General features: G+C 34.1%; 2 protein-coding genes across 4 annotated transcripts in view; one reads left to right on the forward strand and one right to left on the reverse strand.

Moving 5' to 3' along the window:
• Positions 1-11,719, reverse strand: part of LOC306864547 (set1/Ash2 histone methyltransferase complex subunit ASH2-like) — a 16,032-nt gene extending 4,313 nt beyond the window's left edge. The window contains exons 1-14 of one of the 3 annotated variants that reach the window (XM_079408640.1): positions 11,474-11,719; positions 11,016-11,425; positions 9,604-9,764; positions 7,324-7,390; positions 6,491-6,636; positions 6,324-6,412; positions 5,141-5,235; positions 4,961-5,056; positions 4,777-4,872; positions 3,903-3,978; positions 3,329-3,431; positions 2,079-2,296; positions 1,516-1,683; positions 1,242-1,435 (exon numbers count right to left, since the gene is read on the reverse strand). In XM_079408640.1, the coding sequence (XP_079264766.1) occupies positions 1,242-1,435; positions 1,516-1,683; positions 2,079-2,296; positions 3,329-3,431; positions 3,903-3,978; positions 4,777-4,872; positions 4,961-5,056; positions 5,141-5,235; positions 6,324-6,412; positions 6,491-6,636; positions 7,324-7,390; positions 9,604-9,701 (1,446 nt within the window). In that variant the 5' untranslated portion in view covers positions 9,702-9,764; positions 11,016-11,425; positions 11,474-11,719. Of the gene's footprint in view, positions 1-1,241; positions 1,436-1,515; positions 1,684-2,078; positions 2,297-3,328; positions 3,432-3,790; positions 3,827-3,902; positions 3,979-4,776; positions 4,873-4,960; positions 5,057-5,140; positions 5,236-6,323; positions 6,413-6,490; positions 6,637-7,323; positions 7,391-9,603; positions 9,765-11,015; positions 11,426-11,473 lie in introns of those variants that run through there. The other 2 variants (XM_079408639.1, XM_079408638.1) reach the window with 2 other exon arrangements.
• A 4,487-nt stretch (positions 11,720-16,206) lies between these two features.
• Positions 16,207-17,391, forward strand: LOC306863822 (homeobox protein pnx-like; the record flags this gene model as incomplete). The annotated part of the gene is made up of 2 exons (XM_079407366.1): positions 16,207-16,336; positions 16,970-17,391. 2 exons carry the CDS (start codon positions 16,207-16,209, stop codon positions 17,389-17,391), a joined length of 552 nt encoding a protein of 183 aa, XP_079263492.1.
• Between the last annotated feature and the right edge of the window lie 1,443 nt (positions 17,392-18,834).

Genomic DNA, 18,834 nt, shown 5'->3' on the forward strand with positions numbered 1-18,834 from the left:
GCCAGCAAACTCGCCTGACCTGAACCCCATAGAGAATCTATGGGGTATTGTCAAGAGAAAGATGAGAAACAGTCGATCCAACAATACAGATGAGCTGAAGGCAAAGCAACCTGAGCTTCCATTACACCTGAGCAGTGCCACAGGCTGATTGCCTCCATGCCACGCGGCATTGATGCAGTAATTCATGCAAAAGGAGGCCCAACCAAGTATTGAGTACATAGAAATGAACATATTTTTCAGAAACCTGACATCTGTTTAAAATAGCCTTTTATTGATCTTATGTAATATTCTAAATTTCAAGAAATAAAGGCTTGAAATATTTCACTCCATGTGAAATGAATCTATATAATATATGGGTTTCACTTTCTGAACCGAGTGACAAAAAATATTGACCTTTTTCACGATATTCACATTTTTTTAGATGTACCTGTATATTCATGTTTCTACTCCAATTTGCTGTTGAAATATGAAGAAAATGGTGTTGTAATAAAAACTTGTCATTGTCCAAGATGTAGATGGGTTTGTTTTATCATCAGCTTTGGAGAAATGTAGCATTCCATCACTAGCTCACCAGTGGCTCCTCTGCAGTGAATGGGTGCCGTCAGAATGAGAGACCAAACAGCTGATAAAAACATCACAATAATCCACTTGTGCAGTGAAAAGAAGAAACAAATCCATCATTAAGATGTTTATAACTTCAAACCATCACTTCTGACTAAAATACCAGTCCATAATCCATAATCATACTTCCTCAAGTGAAAAAGTCCATCCTCTATTCTTCTCTCACATCAAATTCCACTCACATATTTGTTCAGAACTGTTTGTAAACGGTGTTTGATCTGTGCAGATTTCTCTCCTGATTCAGACCAGACAGCTTTTTCCCTGGAGGAAGTGTTACTATGGATTATTAGCTGGAAGCAACGATTTGAAGTTAAAAAAGTCATGATGGATTTGTTTCTTATAAACGCACAGCTGTTCCCCTAACAAGTTGTTAACTGATGGACTGGAGTGGTGTGGATTGTGATGTTTTTAATCAGCTGTTTGGACTCTCATTCTGACGGCACCCATTCACTGCAGAAGATCTATTGCTGAGCAAGTGATATAATGCTACATTTCTCCAAATCTGATGCTAAAACAAACTCATTTACATCTTGGATGGCTCGAGTAAATTTTCATTTTTTGGGTGAGCTATTCCTTTAATTAAAATGCATTTTCAACTGAATAACTTCATTTGTTCATACTTTGTGCTTGTATGTGTCAGGCAGAGCCTTGGCGGTTTCTGTCTCGTCTGGAAGCTCAATGTAGAAGCCCAAGATGTCTCCCAGTCCGTAGCTGTCAGAGTAATGCTTTCCTATGGACTGATGGAAGCGCGTTCCTTTCTTACTGCGCCACGAGTAGCTGAACTTATCGTAACCCAGAGGAGCTTGTAGGTTTCCTGAGATGAAAGACACATAACGGACGCTGTAAATACAGGGACGCTACTGTAACTGTTAGTAGTGCTGTAACAGGACAGACCTAAAGGCTGCGACCAGCCCAGTCGAGCCGCGGTGTCCGGTGGCATCTCGTCCACAGTGACCTCGAAATACCACGCACCCTTTCTGACCCCATGAGACGCTCGGACCATCGAGTAGCCCTTCTCTCCGGTCACCGTCAAGCGGTCATCTGAAATCTTTAGCTGCGGAGCTGAAATAGAGATAAAAAAGACAGTAAGCAATTGAGCAGGAGGTTTATTTACAGTGGTGACCAAAATGGTTTTAGGTTTCTTGGAGACATTGCTACAGTTCTTCTGGATTTAGTCTGTCTCAGTTTGTTCTGTTTCTTCATGTCATGCCAGACAGACTGGATGATGATCAGATCACATCTCTGTGTGGAGCACTGGCTGTTGTCAGACAAAAATCTTACTGGATTATTACAATTAATGGCAAAATCAATGTTTGGAAATGGAAACTGAGATTTCCTACTGACACACTACAGCAAAAGATACAAATAAGTGACTTAAAACCATTTTTAGCTGCTGAAAATACTAGTGTTCAAATCATTTTGGCCACCACTGTAGGTCAGATGGATGACACGTGTACCTCTGTCATGCAGCGCCAGCAGCACTCTCTCATACAGACACGCGCGGTACAGGTCTCCTGGGATGGGCTTCCCGGCCCAGCAGTCCAGCTCCAGTTTTTCCGGGTCGGGAGCGTGAGGATCCGGCTCGGCTAGGATGTAGCGGTAACCGTCTTTGTTGAAGGGGTGCTCGAGAGGATAACCATGAGGCGGCAGGCGCTGCGCTGAGAACAGCGGGTCACTAAAACAGAATAAAGCACAATCAGATCTATAGAACACAATCAGTTATAATCTAACTACATGTCTTTTGTTCTAAATTACTTATTTTGGGAATTGGGTAAAAAAGCACAACTGCTCATTATAATTCATGTTAGCTCAGGTTGATTAAATAATATTAACAGAAACAACTTTTGGTTATAATAATGTATTAGTAAATGTTGAAGTTAACATTAAAGGTTTTATATAGTTTTAAAAGATCAATTTTGTTTAAATATTTCTGTACAATTATAAAACATATAACATTTAAAAATACATATTTTATATTCTACTATTTTTTTTTTACATAAAAAAATCTTAATTAGCATGCTAGCATGAAAAACAAGGAGTAAAACACAATCAGTCTCATAATACAAGTTATAATAATACAAGTACTTATTTTGGGGATTTTAGTGAAGAAATCTTGGCCAAAAATTGGGTGAAAATTTAAAAAAAATAAACATAAATAAATAAATAAAGAATAAGAACTTTGGCAACACTTTACAAAAAGGTTCCAATATATTTAATGCTTTAACTAACAATGAGCAATACGTTTGTTACAGTATTTATTATTCTTTGTTAACATCAGTTAATAAAAATACAACTGTTCGTCATTATATCATGTTAGCTTAGATCTATTAAATAATATTAACAGATACATCTTTTGATTTTAATGTAGTAGTAAATGTTGAAATTAACATTACCTATTAATAAATGTAAAAAAATAAATTGCTAGTTCGTGTTAACTAATTAATTAGTTAACAAATGGAACCTTAATATTAAGTGTTACCAGATGTTGTATGACATACATTCAAGAATAACGGGTTGACACAGATGTTGATTGGATTTTGATATGTGGGCATCACACTCAAATTTTGATTAAACATTACGGTTTTCAAAAAAAACAAAGAAACAATAAAACATGCACAAATGAATCATTCCCAATAAGATCAATAACATGCATTTACAAAATAGAGTGGATTTTCATATTGACTTAAAGATGCGCTTGTTGTCGTACCTGCGTGTTCTCTTGGCCGTTCCAGCCGTGGCTCCGTCCTGTTGCTGCTGTTGTTTGCGTTTGGCTCCTCGGCCTTTACCTGTAGCAGCTGGAGGAAGCCCACCTGTGACAGAAACTCAGAGTCTCAGAGGCAGATTCAAACCTCGGCCTGATTCATCAAACATCAACTTAAATCCCAAACGCTTGCAGCAGAGCAGCCAATCTAAAGGCCACAGCGTTTGACAAACACGATTAAGCATCAAAGCTATATGCCTCAGTCCACTCATATGTGCCAAAAGCCATGACGGTTAGATTTCAGTGTCTGAGAGGGAGCGCAAGCACACAGAAACATGAATTAGTGCTGCAGATCGAGCAGATGAGCCCAGGCAAGTCAGTCAAGAGCGCAAAGATCAATGCAAAGCGAGGGGAAGTTACAGGAGCACCAAACATCAGCCTTCCACACGTAAAACACTCCATATTCACCTGAAAAAGTCGATCCACCTGGAATACAACGCACAGCTTTAAAGAAACTCCCTAAGCAATGGGATCAAATATCCATCTTTAATCATTTCTGGAGTTTAGAGCTGAGTTTTACCATTTAACCCTCCAGCACCCGTGATGGCCGTCATCTGCTTCTGGTTGTCATACGACGGTCCAATATTGCCCAGATCCTGAGTGAAACCAAACACAAAACAAAGTTTTAAAATAGATTACTGGAGTGCATTTTACAAGAAAATATTTTCATTTCAAAATTTCATGTTTAATTGAATGGGTGACTTGCCATTTTTTTGATTATTTGTAAAATTTACAAGCGAAAGTGAAAATTGTTTTACCACCTTTTTTTCATACATTTTCATTATACGTAAAAGACACAAGGCCTATGAATTTTTACCAGTGTTACTATTGTACCAGTGTTATTTTAGTATTATTTATACCAGGGTTCCTCAAATCTTACCCTGGAGGTCCAGTGCGCTGCAGAGTTTAGCTCCAACCCTGATCAAACTCACCGATCTGTGATTTTCTAATGATCCTGAAGACATTGATTGGCATGCTCAGGTGTGTTTGATTAGGGTTAGAGCTAAACTCTGTGGATCTCTTGGACCAGATTTGAGGATCCCTGATTTAACATTATTAAAGTATTTATTCATATTTTAAATTAGATTTTATTTGTATATTTTCAGTTTAAGTTTTAGTAATTTCGTTATACTATAAAAGAGCATTTTAAGAGGCTTTTAATTTATTTTAAATAAAACTCTAAAACAGATTCAGGGTTGATGACTTAATTTCTTTTGAGAGTGCTTGCGGAGTAATTTAATTTCCTAATTGACCCTAAAAAGCAAAATTTAATAAAATAGGTTTAAGAGATACTAGACTCGTGTCAGATTTTCATGATATTATGAAGTTTGTGTGATTCTGAAGTGTCCTACTCAGCATTGAGTTCATATGATCTGATCTCTAGAACGTCGCACCTGATCAAGCAAGCCAAACTTAGGATAGTCCTCTTCAGAGTCTTTACTGCCGGGGTCTGGATGTTCTTTCACCAGGAAAACATCACGCTCTTTACTCTGAGTCCAAACAACACAAGCCAGCCTTTATAAAGCTCTATAAACCACATTACAGGCACAAAGGAATCAAGTGATTCAAATGACTCACCATGGTCTTGACGATATTATTAGGCCATGTGAGTTTGCCGGGCCTCTGACGGGTCGTCATGCACTCCCAATATTTGTCAATGAAAGGTATGATGTCCTTCACAAGAGAACAAATAACACCACTGACACCACACATTAAACACATGGCACCGCATTCACTGAACTTCAGCGGAAAGCATACCTTATCTTTAGAGAACATTGTTTTGGGATGCTCCTCCTGAGTTCTGGACCTCCATGTCAGATTTGCCAGAGCAGTGAGGCACATCTCCTTCAGATCTGTGGGTAAGTTCATTAAACAATAAAGATGACGGGGAGGGATCGATGTGCTGAATGCAATACAAATACCGGAGCTACACAATTTAAATTATCAAGTAATATTTATTTTGTTTTTATTTAGTAATTTTTATATTTTATTAATCATAACAATGATTATATTTATTATTATTATTATCAATAATAATAATAATAATAATAATAATGTGTGATGTTTATGATTTGAAAATGAAGAAATTAAGACTACTAATATAAATATTATTATTGTAACAGTTGTAAACTAAAATTTTCAATTGCAAGTGTAATATTTTTTGTTTTTATTTAGCAATTTTTATCTTTAATATAAAAAATTATTACAGTAATAAAGTTTGATGGTTCAACATTTAAAAATTAAGACAGACATATATTAGTATCGTAACAGTTGTAATGTAAACAAAAATAATTGCAAAAGAAATTTGCTTTGTTTTTATTTCATAATTCTCATATTCAATTAACGTACGCAATAATAATAATAATAATAATAATAATGTTACTGTTAAAAAAAGCTTGATGGTTTAATGTTTGAAAATGAAAGAAATTATGACAGATTTAAATTTAAGTATTTTAATTTTACATTTGTAATGTAAACTAATTATTCTCATTACTATTATGTAATTTCTTATTATAATATAACATTTGTTTTTATTCAGTAATTTCCATTAATTAGTACAATAATAATAATAATAATAATAATAATAAAAACAACAAGTAGTCATTTTATTCATTACAACAATAATAATATTAATACTAATTAGGATCATGGTAAATAATAATAATAATAATAATAATAATATCAAAGCCATATTGATATACATCACAAAATTTTGGCCAAAACTGCCTTACAAGCTCAGCAAACTTGGAATTTTCTTTTTTAAATGGCATTTTAAATTACGATCACAATTTTTAATAAAAAATAAAAAAAATATAAAAATTCAATTAGATTATTTTCTCCAAATCGTGCAGCCCTGGTACTGCACAACACCTACGTAAAAATTCCAACAGCAGCATGCAAAAGTTTTTACTAACTCAGCAAGTCAACCTGATCCACTCACTTGCTTGTTTCCTCAAGAAGTACGTGTTTCCGCTGTGGTGACACACATTGCAGTGAAACACATAATTGGTCATGAACGGCAGGCAAGTTCTGCAGGAAAGAACAAACGGATAGCGTAAGTACATGCGTGTGAGATGCCCGTCCATCTGTGTCAGGAGACAAACGTACGCCGTGTCGATGCTGAACGTGTCTGCCGTAAACCACTTCATGCACAGAGCACACTGCAGCTCCACTTCCCCCAGCTGACGGCCGCTCTCATCGTCTCCAGATCCCGTCTGTGCATCTGCCGCCTCCGAACTGTCACCCGCCGTGTCCTGAGGACACACACAGACACAATGTTACGCTATACTGAAAGTCGACACGAAACAGCACATTCTGTAATGTGACATATCAATCCATCCAGTGATCCAGGACATTCAAAGTACTTTCCGGGAATTGGTTTTGATTAAGCTGAAACAGTATTGTTACCGTTAACTAAAAATAAACTATTAATTGAAATAGTGATGAATCTAAATAAAATTTTAAAATTTAAATTTTGCAAAAATTGGAAATGTTATTTTGAAAGCTAACTGAAATAAATGTTTAAGTTGAAGCACTAAAATTACTAAAAATAAAATAAAACAAAGCTACAGACTAGAGAAATCTAAAAAAGCAAAAAAAATACGACAGATGAGGAAAAACGCAAATGAAAACTAAAAAATAAAGGCTAATTCCAAATATTAAAATTCTACTTAAATTTTCTACTTAAATCTACTCTATATTTAAATATATAATAAATGTTTAAAATAACATTAAATCATTATTTATATAATAATATTATATAATTTCATATAAAATAAATACTTTAGAATAATGTCCACTTATAAACCATTCACAATAAGAGCAGTGGTGTTTGTTAATAAAGTAAATCAGATGGTTCCATTTTATGTTGCATATAAATAAATAATATATATATATATATATATATATATATATGATTGCTCGTGTGTCAAATGTCATACCATAGTCTCTTTTCCACTTGACGACTCGGTCTCCATGTTTGTGGTCAGATCTCCAAATGATGCATCTCTGCAAAAACACACGTGATAATATGAGATGTAAACCTACCAGAACTGGTCAGTAACTTACTCTTAACTAGGGATGGGTACCGAAACTCGGTATTAAATCGGTCTCGGGGCTAAATTATGAAAGACCGGAGTATCGATAAGCTCTGACGTTATCGGTACTTCTGTCGGTATTGGAGAAATTAAGAAAACACACATACATTTATTGTTGCTCTCTCTCTCTCTCTCTCTCTCTCTCTCTATATATATATATATATATATATATGTCGCCAGCTGTTTTTATGTGCAATAATATTCAAACATTTGTCTATGATGCATTTTTGTTATGCGCAATTCAGAAGCCAGATCGCGCTCACGCGGAGCTTCAGCACACGCAACATGAAAGTCCTGTTTAATTATGATAGAAGAGAGAACCAACTATTCAAACATCTGATCACACTTTAGGCCTGTGGCTGTTATATTAAGCTAAGTATTTATTTATTTTTTTTCGATTTTGGCTTCCAAGGATTATAGCCGCATTTCTCCCTTCCCTTCATAGCGGCGCGGATTCGTTCCTCCGAACCAAAACTTATCTGAATCAGCTCAATCAGTGATTGTTATCAAATGCCGTCTTTACTGTTGCTACATTGCAGGACATATTTGATAGTAAAACGTTGAGAGTACAATCTGAACAAGTGACGCTGTTCAGGCTGAAATGTGTGTGCGCGCGTGTGCCTGCGCGGCGGCTTGCTCCAAAACGGACAAGCACACTTTGAGCTTCGGGCGCGTCGAAATAACACACAAAAATATGCCAAAAAAATACACACACAATGTGTCAAAATGGCCGGTTATGAGAGTCTTCACTTTTATGTTTTAAGTGGACGAGAACAGTTGGGAGAAAATCCGATGCGTGTCAGTATATTGTCTTAAAGTGTCAGACTGGAGCTTGAGCCATCGATGTTAATCAAAGAACAAAATGCAAAGAGAAAATCACCCACAGCTCTTAATCTGAACAACGTTATAGCTTTAATAAACATAAATCTATCAGTACATACAGTGAAAACTATGCAGTGCTCATTTACATTTGATTACTTTTGTAACTATTACTTACCTGAACATTAATATTAGTAGACCTTCATGGAAAAATGAAAGCACTGTTTATTTCATTTCGTTTGTGTGTTTGTTTTATTGTATTTGTCAGTTTGTTTTACTTTGTTTCTTTGTTCATGTTGTTACTGTATCTTATCTTATGTATATAAAACACTAAAAATACCTGCACACTGGTGCATTTACAAATTGATGAAGTGCAGGCATTTTTAGTGTTAAGATAAGAATACCGTTAAAGTACCGGATCGATAAGCAGTATCGATAAGAGTAGTAATACCGTTAAAACCTTAACGATACCCATCCCTACTCTTAACCACGCGCTCTTTAACATCAAGGCAACAGAAACGTTATTAGTCAGTCAGTACCTACACTTCCATATATACAGTGGGGCAAATAAGTATTTGATACACTGCCGATTTTTCCAGTTTTCCCACTTACAAAGAATGGAGAGATGTGTAATTTTCATCGTAGGTACACCTCAACTGTGAGCGACAGAATATAAAAACAATCCAGAAAATCACATTGTATGATTTTTTTATAATTAATTTCCATTTCTTATATATATATATATATATATATATATATATATATATATATATATATATATATATATATATATAAATAAAATCATCCATATATGCATCCATATATCCGTGTTTATATATATATATATGTATGTGTGTGTACAAAATAAACATACAATAGACATTCAAAAATATACAAAAACACACAAAAGTATGAACACATATGCCACTTTTAGACTTAATTCATTATGAAAACACACACAAAACTACAAAGAGAGCAGAATGAAATGAAACTCATTCTCTGTGTAACGATTTTTTTTTTTTTTGGCAAGGACCTTTAAGGTAAATAAGGTAAAATCATGATAAAAAACATTTAAAAAATCAGTATGTTAACATTAAATTAATAGAATAGCACATCACAGAGAAACACAACAATCGAGCAGCACATAAATAAGATCCAGCACTTCATTCTAACACTGGAATGATTGTATTTATGTGCTGAACAGCGCTATTAATATCACAGCTGTTCGATGTAGATCCGATCACGTCTCTAGATACTTAATATCAGTGGTTTCATTGATTAAAGCATGTTTTTATTGATTCTCACCCTTCTGCTGTCTCTCTCTCAGGCACAGATCCCGCTTCTGCCGCCATCTTTGAAATAACGACAACGATTGAAATCTCGCGATAACACGGCGGCTTCATCGCGTGATTCACACAGAGCTCAGACACACACTGACACCTGCAGGACAACTCAATTCGGCATGACTGTAAAATATACAATATTGCCAAAGCTTGAAATATATGTGGAGAAATATGAACAATGAAAGATCAAAATAATATAATAAAAACATTATAACAATATAAACTTAAATAAACAGTGTAACAAATAAGAACTTGTGTGAACAACTGTCTGTCTGTCTGTGTGTGTGTGCGCTTATTTATATGGCGTTCCGATCGGCTCTTTAATATGACTTTGCTACATGTACTCGTCTCAATGAACGTCTCACTCAACGTCTTATTTTTTTTTCTTTCTGCTATTTATTCCATTCATTTTAAGACGCAGACGTGACGCAGACGTCACGCAGACGTCACGTAAATCACGCGTGGCAGTGAAGTGTCGAGTCAGACGTCACGCGTCATTCACGTGTGGCAGTGAAGTTATTAATTATTTTTTTCTCTAACACGTATTTAACACTCTACTCAACATGGCTCAGTGTAGTGTGCCAGCGGTTGCGATCGGTTCTTTAATATGACTTTGCAACATGCACTCGTCTCAATGAACGTGACACTTGCGTCTGTCTTAACGTGATGTCTGCGTCTGTGATTTATATATAGGATATTGTGTGTGTGTTGTTTAACCCACATTTTGAGGGCCAAATGCCCCCACAAAGATAGAAATATGAAGAAACAAACTTGATATAGGCTATTGCATTTTTATAGCTTATTGTTGGGGTTGTTATTGTGTTTTTTTATATAGTTTTAAAAGGCCTAGGCTACAGCACTTTGGTAGACTAGAAAACAGACAACTCGATCGCGTTTTCTGTAGATCCTTTAAATAGAAGAATAGAATTGAAAAATAGGCTACTATTTTTTATATATAAGTCACCTGTGGTGAAAAAAAACGACTGTAAACATTTTTTTAAAATAGTTTGTAAACTATTATTTGACTTTTGTTTATGACGTTTTGCCCCTTTATTAAACATTTAAAATATTCACAAATTAATATGGATTTTTTTATTTTTATTTTACTGGATTTCTAAGGCCAAATAAAATAAAAAATAAAAATAATAAAGAATGAGTGAGTGGAATGTGCTGGAAACCGCCCTTGCAGCAGACTATGGCAGACGCAGACGTCACGTTCGGCACACGAACGAGTGATGTGGCAGACGCAGACGAGACGTTCGGCAGACGCAGACGTCACGTTCATTGAGACGAGTGCATGTAGCAAAGTCATATTAAAGAGCCGATCGGAACGCCATATATTTATTCATCCATCCTTAAGTTTGGTTTCCTTACGTTTTTATGCCTTCGTCACGTAAACGCATACAAAACAGTTCGGTCTCCTTATTAAATAAGCTGCTAGAGGAAGAGACAGACGGCAGAGTTCCCGCGAGTGGGCGTGGTTTCAGAGCCGCCAGTGGACACGCCCCCAGCGTTTGAGAGCAGAGAATACTGCTTACTTTTTTCAAGATTTTGATAGCTTATTTTATTTACTTGACGTTTTTAAGTAAAAAACCGTTTACACGGACTTTAAGCTAAATTTAAAAAAGAAAATAAAAAAACATATTTTATAAATTTTACCAAGAGCATAGGATTGATGATTTCAAAAAGAAAGAAATAAATAAAGAAAATGATTCGAAGTCTGACTCCGACGCGCTCGGAAGTGCAGATCTGAATCCAGTGATTAGCGATAGGCTATATATATCCTACGCTCCGATGAATTTGCGATCGAATCATTTAATGATTTTGCGAACCTGCTTCGAAGTTCCGATCTGAATCAAATAATTTGCGATCGAATCATTTAATGATTTCACGAACCTGCTCTGAGGTCCCGATCTGAATCAAATAATTTGCGATCGAATCATTTAATGATTCGCGAACCTGCTCTGAGGTCCCGATCTGAATCAAATAATTTGCGATCGAATCATTTAATGATTCGCGAACCTGCTCCGAAGTTCCGATCTGAATCAAATTATTTGCGATCGAATCATTTAATGATTTCAGGAACCTGCTCCGAAGTTCCGATCTGAATCAAATAATTTGCGATCCTTTCTATGTTTACTATTGAAATGTTGTATGCATTTGTCAATTTTATTTAATTTCTATATTTTCTTAAATGGGTGTGTATAGAGTATTTACAGAGTGTTAACTTTTAGTTTTAGTTACTTTTTCTTATTTGTAAGTCGCTGTGGATAAAAGCGTCTGCTAAATGACTAAAAGTAAAGTAAGTAAGTAATGATTCGCGAACCTGCTCCGAAGTTCCGATCTGAATCAAATGATTCACAAACCCTGCACATATTAAATGTACATTTTTGAAATTGCGTGGTTTTCTTGCGCAATTACTTTAACTTCTCAGGTAATATCAATGGTATGACCTGATTTCAGATGCGGCCGAAATTATAATAACAGTGGTTAGGCCTATACATAAACAGATATTTAATTGTTTGATCAAAATTAATGCTAGACAATTTAGCAGTCGCTGGATATTTTAGGGACATATCCCTAAAGTCCCAACTAAATCCTACACTACTGAGTGTTACAATAAAGCCTGAATTAAAACAGTATAGTAGGCTATAGATTCCAGTATATATTTATTAGATTTTATTCTATAGTATCGTAGAGATTTTTAAAAAAAAAATTGCATTGTTTTTACCTGTTAGGAATACTGTTTTTCTTTTTTTAACCATACGTTGTTTGTTCTCACCAATAATTTCAATAATAATTTGTCTTACACAAAACCATCACTGCAGCAGCCTTCAAAAATTTCAGATTTGTTTGTTTGTTTACTGTATAGGCAAACCTATTTGTTTGAATTATTATTAGTCAACTAAAATGATTAGTGAAATATATTAACAAAAGAAAAATAGCCTTTTTTAACAAATTAAACACATAAATACAAACTATACGATCACTCAAAGTGTGTTGTAATACTTCATTTTAGACCATTACTTTAAGAGGTATTTTTTATTTGTTTGTTTATTCATTCTTTTTATTAAAACTACTTGCATTTTAAAACTATTTTCTCTCACTGTAATGCATCATTGCAGCGTCTTATTTTTTGTCCTATAAGGCTATTTATTTATTGCAATGATTTATTTGTTTGTTTGTGTGTAGTAAATGGCTCAGGAGTGTTTAACTGCAGTACTCTCATGACGTTTCTTCCTGTAAGGACAGATGCTTGAACGACATGCAAACAAACTCTTCCCACAAATTACAGTGTCTCTTCTCTCAGAGCAGCGTGGACATCAAATGCATCGTAAACCTGTAAAACATGCTTTAAACATCCATTACCACTAAAGCGCCCCTTTGTTTGTGTGAAAGTGCAGGACAATGATGCGCTGGGCTGTTGTTAGGCCTGATGATGGAACGGAAAGAGGATCGTTCAGATACATGTCGTGCTTTGTGTTGGTCTCGCTGATATTGTTGGCCATCTGTGAGGTACAGACACGACGACCCTTACATGCTTACTCTCAATAAACACTTCAAAAATTACAAAGTACAAGCACAAAGTATGGCATCAAGGACAAAGTTGCATTTGTAACTAAGATGATAAAATGTTTAAGATTATTTTCAGATGGAATAAATATTTCCTAATTTACATTATGCCAAGTCTTTAATACCGAAATGTACTTGTTCATTTTCTGGAGATCAAATTTAGATCAATATATATACATACATACACATAAAATATATTTAATTTAAAATATATTTACTTTAATTTTTCCATTTTTAAATAAACGTTAAATGTTATGCAATAAGAAAATAATTCAATATATATTTTTTAAATAAATAGATAAGTATGTTTGCCAATTTGTATTAAATGAAAAAGTATAGACAAATAGATATAGTTATATATATAACGCATTATATAATATATAGTGTATTTAATTTAATACAAATTCACTTAAAACTAAAATATAAGACCTATTTATTTAATAAGATATTTAATAAATATTACGTATTTTTACTTTAATTAATTTCTACTAATAATTAATATAATTAATTGATAATTATAATATATGTTTAATGTAATGTAACATAAATACATAATTAAATATTTTATTAAATAGTAATAAATATAATATATTTAGTGCTGTCAAACGATTAATCACGATTAATCGCATCCAAAATAAAAGTTTATGTTTACATAATATATGTGTGTGTACTCTGTATATTTATTATGTATATATAAATACACACACAGTATATATTTTGAAAATATTTACATGTATATACATTTATATTCATATATTTTATATAATATATAAATATATTTAATATATAAACATAACATTAATCATTTGACAGCACTAAATATAATATATTATATTATATTAGTTAACTTAAACATGCAATTCCAGAGACATCAGTACTTTTCTTCTTGAAGGCTATGAGTAATTAGTTGATTAATTAGTGTCACAGTAGCTTTTCATTCAACAGCAAATCATAACAAGATTATTAAAAATTATGAAACGTTCAAGATTATGTATCCAACAGGTTGAAAGCCACATATCTGACCATTTCAAGATCATTTCAAGCCTTTTTTGAAATGATAGGCCTATTAAAATCCACTTTGGTAACCCATGTGATGGTCAATAATTGATATGAGTTCAACTTCAAAAGAGTGTAAGACAGAAGCAGTGCAGGTTAATAAGGTTAATGTGTTTTGAGCAGCAGGGCTGGAGATCTTCTGCTGTGTGATTGAGCTGAAGGCCCCTCGCTGATACTCCTCCTCATCCTCACCGCCGGGACAAAGGCGCAGGTCAGGCAGGGTCACAGACATGGGTGACATCTGCTAATTGTCCCGGTGGGCCGGCGAAGCCCCGAGCAGTGAATACCAGCAGTATAGATGGTGCTGACGGCTGGCAGCTGCCACGGAGGGCCACCTCTGGAGCCTTCAGCCATTATTTACAGCATCATAAGGCCTTTGTCTGGAGGCTCCTACTGAGCACACACTCATCCCGCTGGAGACCAGCACACTTTCTGCTGCATTAGACCCATTAGAACATTAACTTACCCCCCCAAAAACTTTATTTGCATGCATAAGAGGTTAATATGGCTATTAAAACAATCACACATAACTTTACACAATGTCTAAAGCATTCCTAAACTGTTTTTAAATCCATGCATTTTGCATTCAGATATAATGCTTAACTGATGCTAAGTTTTCTGCAGAGCAGATAGATGCACTTTTTCTTTTTGAAGAAAAAAAAGAGTCTGTCTATCTATTTCTATCAGTTATCACTTTGGTTTGAATAAAAAAAAACAAATATTTTATTTTAAAAATATTTTTATTTTAAATAATTTTATTAAGTGATGCAAATATTATGTCATTCACAACAAATACACACACACACACACATATATATATATATATATATCCACAAAATTATACAAATATTTTTCTATATATAAAGCATTTCTAAAGTACTTTATAAATGATAAAATACATGTGTTTTGCATTCAGTTGTATTGTATTGTTTAAATGTTGCTCAGTTGTAGAGGAGCTAAATCCATATTTTCTTTTCAAATAAAAAAAATATATTATTTGTGTATTTGATTTTTGTATCTGTATCTGTTTTATTATTTTAAAAATAAATGTATTTTAAATTAATTTATGAAATGATAAAATATAACGTGGCAGTTAAAACAAATACACATGAATACACAAAATGATAAAAATAATTAAAACATTTTTTTCCCTATATACAAAAGTTTTTTGTTTTTGATTTTTTTTATTTGAAAATTCAATTATGTTGTATTGAAATATTTTACTGTTGCTCAGTTTTGTCCAGAGCATCAAAATGCACAATTTCTTTTTAAAGAAAAATGTGTCTGATTTGTATTTATATCTGTTGGTTTTAATACTCAATTACAAAAGTATTATATTAATATATTACATTCGTTTTTTTTATTTAGCCACTTGAATTATTGAATATAATAAAATATTTTAAATATATCATATATTATTTTTATGAAAATAATTTTATGCTTTGGCAATTTGTAGGCTATTATTTCATATATATATATATATATATATATATATATACACATATATATTATTATTATTTTAAAACATTCTTTTACATGCTAATATAGTAACAGGCTATTCCGGCGGAGACCTCAGTACTTTTCTTCTGGGGGACTTTAGTCGATTAATTAGCATCACAACAGCTTCTCACGCGCTCGACCACCGTAAAATCACACAATTGCAAATAACGACAAGCTCTGATACAAAAAAACTACACGGCTTTTCAGAAAAGGGCACATTTTAACCAGATGCAGGGCAATAAATGGCAAAGGAAGCGTGTCACCCACTGAGACACATTCACATGTTAAAGCGTGTAAAGGAGGAGTTTGAGGGTTTGGTTTTAAACTCAGAGATGCTTTAACATGTTCATTTTAGGAGTATATAAGCGATCCGAGGAGACGGAGACGCTCAGAGAGTTTTATGGACACACTTGCTGCTCTTTAAGCGACTGTCAGGATGCATGAAGAAACTTGTAATTCACCAGTGCTGGGAAAAACCTCTTTTTCCATCGCAGACATTCTGGATCCCTCCAAATTCACTGGAAAACATCAGGAGCTGCAGAGAGACAACATGCGGGAAGTCGCAGGTGAGTCTCAGCCATTCATGGGAGAAAATAAGTGCGTTTTCAATTTCAGTTTGTGAAAATAAAAGATCTCGTTGAAAGCTAGCCATGCATAAAGCACCAAAATATCAATTTTGTAATTAGCGAATGAAAAACAGGTGCTTGACTAGGAGAGGGCGCTGTCTGATCACTTTCCCTGCGCGTCTTAAGAGCTCAATCATAAAAGAAATCAAATCCAAACAAAGCCTATACTATATAAACATTTAAACAGAGTTTTTAACAAAAATCTAAAGTTCAGAAAAGTCAGAATGCGTTAAATAAACACGATCTTGGACTTTAGCTTTTCCCTGAGGTGGTATATATAATGACTCTTTATTTAATGACTCTATAATGTTCTCTATTATAGATCAGTGGTCAAAAAACAAGTATTTAGCTTTTTTATAATGAATTTACTTATACAAAAATATATGACAAATACTGTGTTTTGTTTAGAACATCTTCAAGATGATTTTCCGTAGGTCTGTACTTTTTAATAAGAAAAGAAACGCAGTTACTTGCTCTTTGAATGAATGAGGCATTTATATAGCACTTTATTTTGACATCGGCCCTAAAAGGGTCTATAATGTTCTCACAACTTCGTTTCTTCTTACATTTCAGGTAAATCTGTAACTAAAGACAGTGCCAAGATGATTTCATCTCAAGACCCAGCAGATTCAAACATCCCCAGTGTTTCTGGTGCGAAGGGGAAATCGAAGCGCATTCGCACCGCGTTCACACTGGATCAGCTGCGCATCCTGGAGCGAAGCTTCCAGAACAGCCACTATCTCTCGGTGTTTGAGCGCCACTGCATCGCTGCGGCCCTCCGTCTCTCCGAAACACAGGTCAAGATCTGGTTTCAGAACCGACGCACCAAATGGAAGAAGGAACAAGAAGGTCATGGAGAGGAGCAGAACCACTGCGCACAACCAGCGTTTGCGCAAAATTCGTTTATGTATGCGCTGCCTGGACATCATGCAAATCCTGTGCATTATTACACATCACAAACACCGTACCATCACCACACCCTCATGATGTTCTGATCTTTGATGGACCGTTTTGAACATTTTATTGTCTACTTGTTTTGGGATGACACCAATCGACCAATCATCAATTCTGAAGAATCAAGAAGTTCTTAAAGAATTTCCAATGAAGAAAGTTTATTTTAAGGAATGAATGAACACTATTTAATGTAATATTTAACTTTTTTATAATAATGAAATATTTTTTTGGTCATAAGATTTATAATGTCTTTAACATTTGTATTTTATACCACATTTTAAATGTAAGAGGCAGAATAAAGTTTATATTTTTGACTGCTATTATCTTATTTTGCCATTTTGGAAACATGAAATGTATATGTTCTTATGAGAGCACCTTAAGATTGGGTTTGGTGCTCACAATGCACATAGTGTGACCCATTATATATTGCAAAATAATTAATAAAAGTAATACAATTTTAAAAAGTGTCTGCAGCAATAGCCTTGTGGGCAGTCCCGAGTTTGAATCCCAGCTCGAGGACCTTTCCTGATCCCGCCCCCTTCTCTCTCTCTCCTTCACTTGTACACTGTCCTATCCAACTTTTTCTTCCTGTAAGAGCAGGCACGGCCATTTGTAAATTCCATGAGTCTAGCTTCCGGTCTCATCCGTGTCCAGCTATTTTTAACTGTACAAAACAGCTCGTTTTGCTGCTTGATATTGAAAATGGGTGTGTCTTACCATATAATTTGAATATATTCTTTTTTGAGTTTACTGCACGTTTTTATTCTTCTCATTATTTCCCTATAACGGCTAATGAACTGGAAGTCTTCCCCATTACTTCTTAAAGGTCGATAATAATAAAAGTCAAACAACACCAAAAATAAATCTTAAAAAAAAAAAAATAATAAAAGTAAAAGTGTGATAATACTATAATAGTTTAAATTTAAAAGTATTAAATATTTTTTTACAGTACACAAAGTACAACTAACGCTAATATTTGCATTTTATTTTATTTATTTTTTACTTTATTAATTTGTATATGAATATTAATCATTTTCAAACCTTGTGCATGCCCATGATATTTGCACCCTAAACATGGATTTTTTTGTAGTTGTAAATAAAACAAAGAACACTATAGAGTACATTTGAAAATACAATATCAGTCTTTCTTCTTCAAAATGCAATGTTTAGTTCAATGTGTTACTTTCCATTTTTTATAATAAATTGAGAAATTTAGTATAGCAAATTCTGCATGAGTTAAATTGTTTACAAAAATACAAGTTAAAATTTAGTGTCAGGCTTTTTTCATACTTGTCCGCATGGCAACAGAGTGATAGAAACAGAAAGTCACAAACGAGTGAATTAAAAGCAGATTGATTTTCATATGGAGGGCAGAAAGATGTGACAGACAGGAAATCAAACGATAAGCGCAGAAGTGACTGACGGCTAGTCTCCTGGCTCATGATGGAAGAAGATGATGAACATGAGCAAACATTTGAAATGAC

Source organism: Barbus barbus, assembly GCF_936440315.1.
Source record: "Barbus barbus genome assembly, chromosome: 45".
NCBI lineage: Eukaryota > Metazoa > Chordata > Actinopteri > Cypriniformes > Cyprinidae > Barbus > Barbus barbus.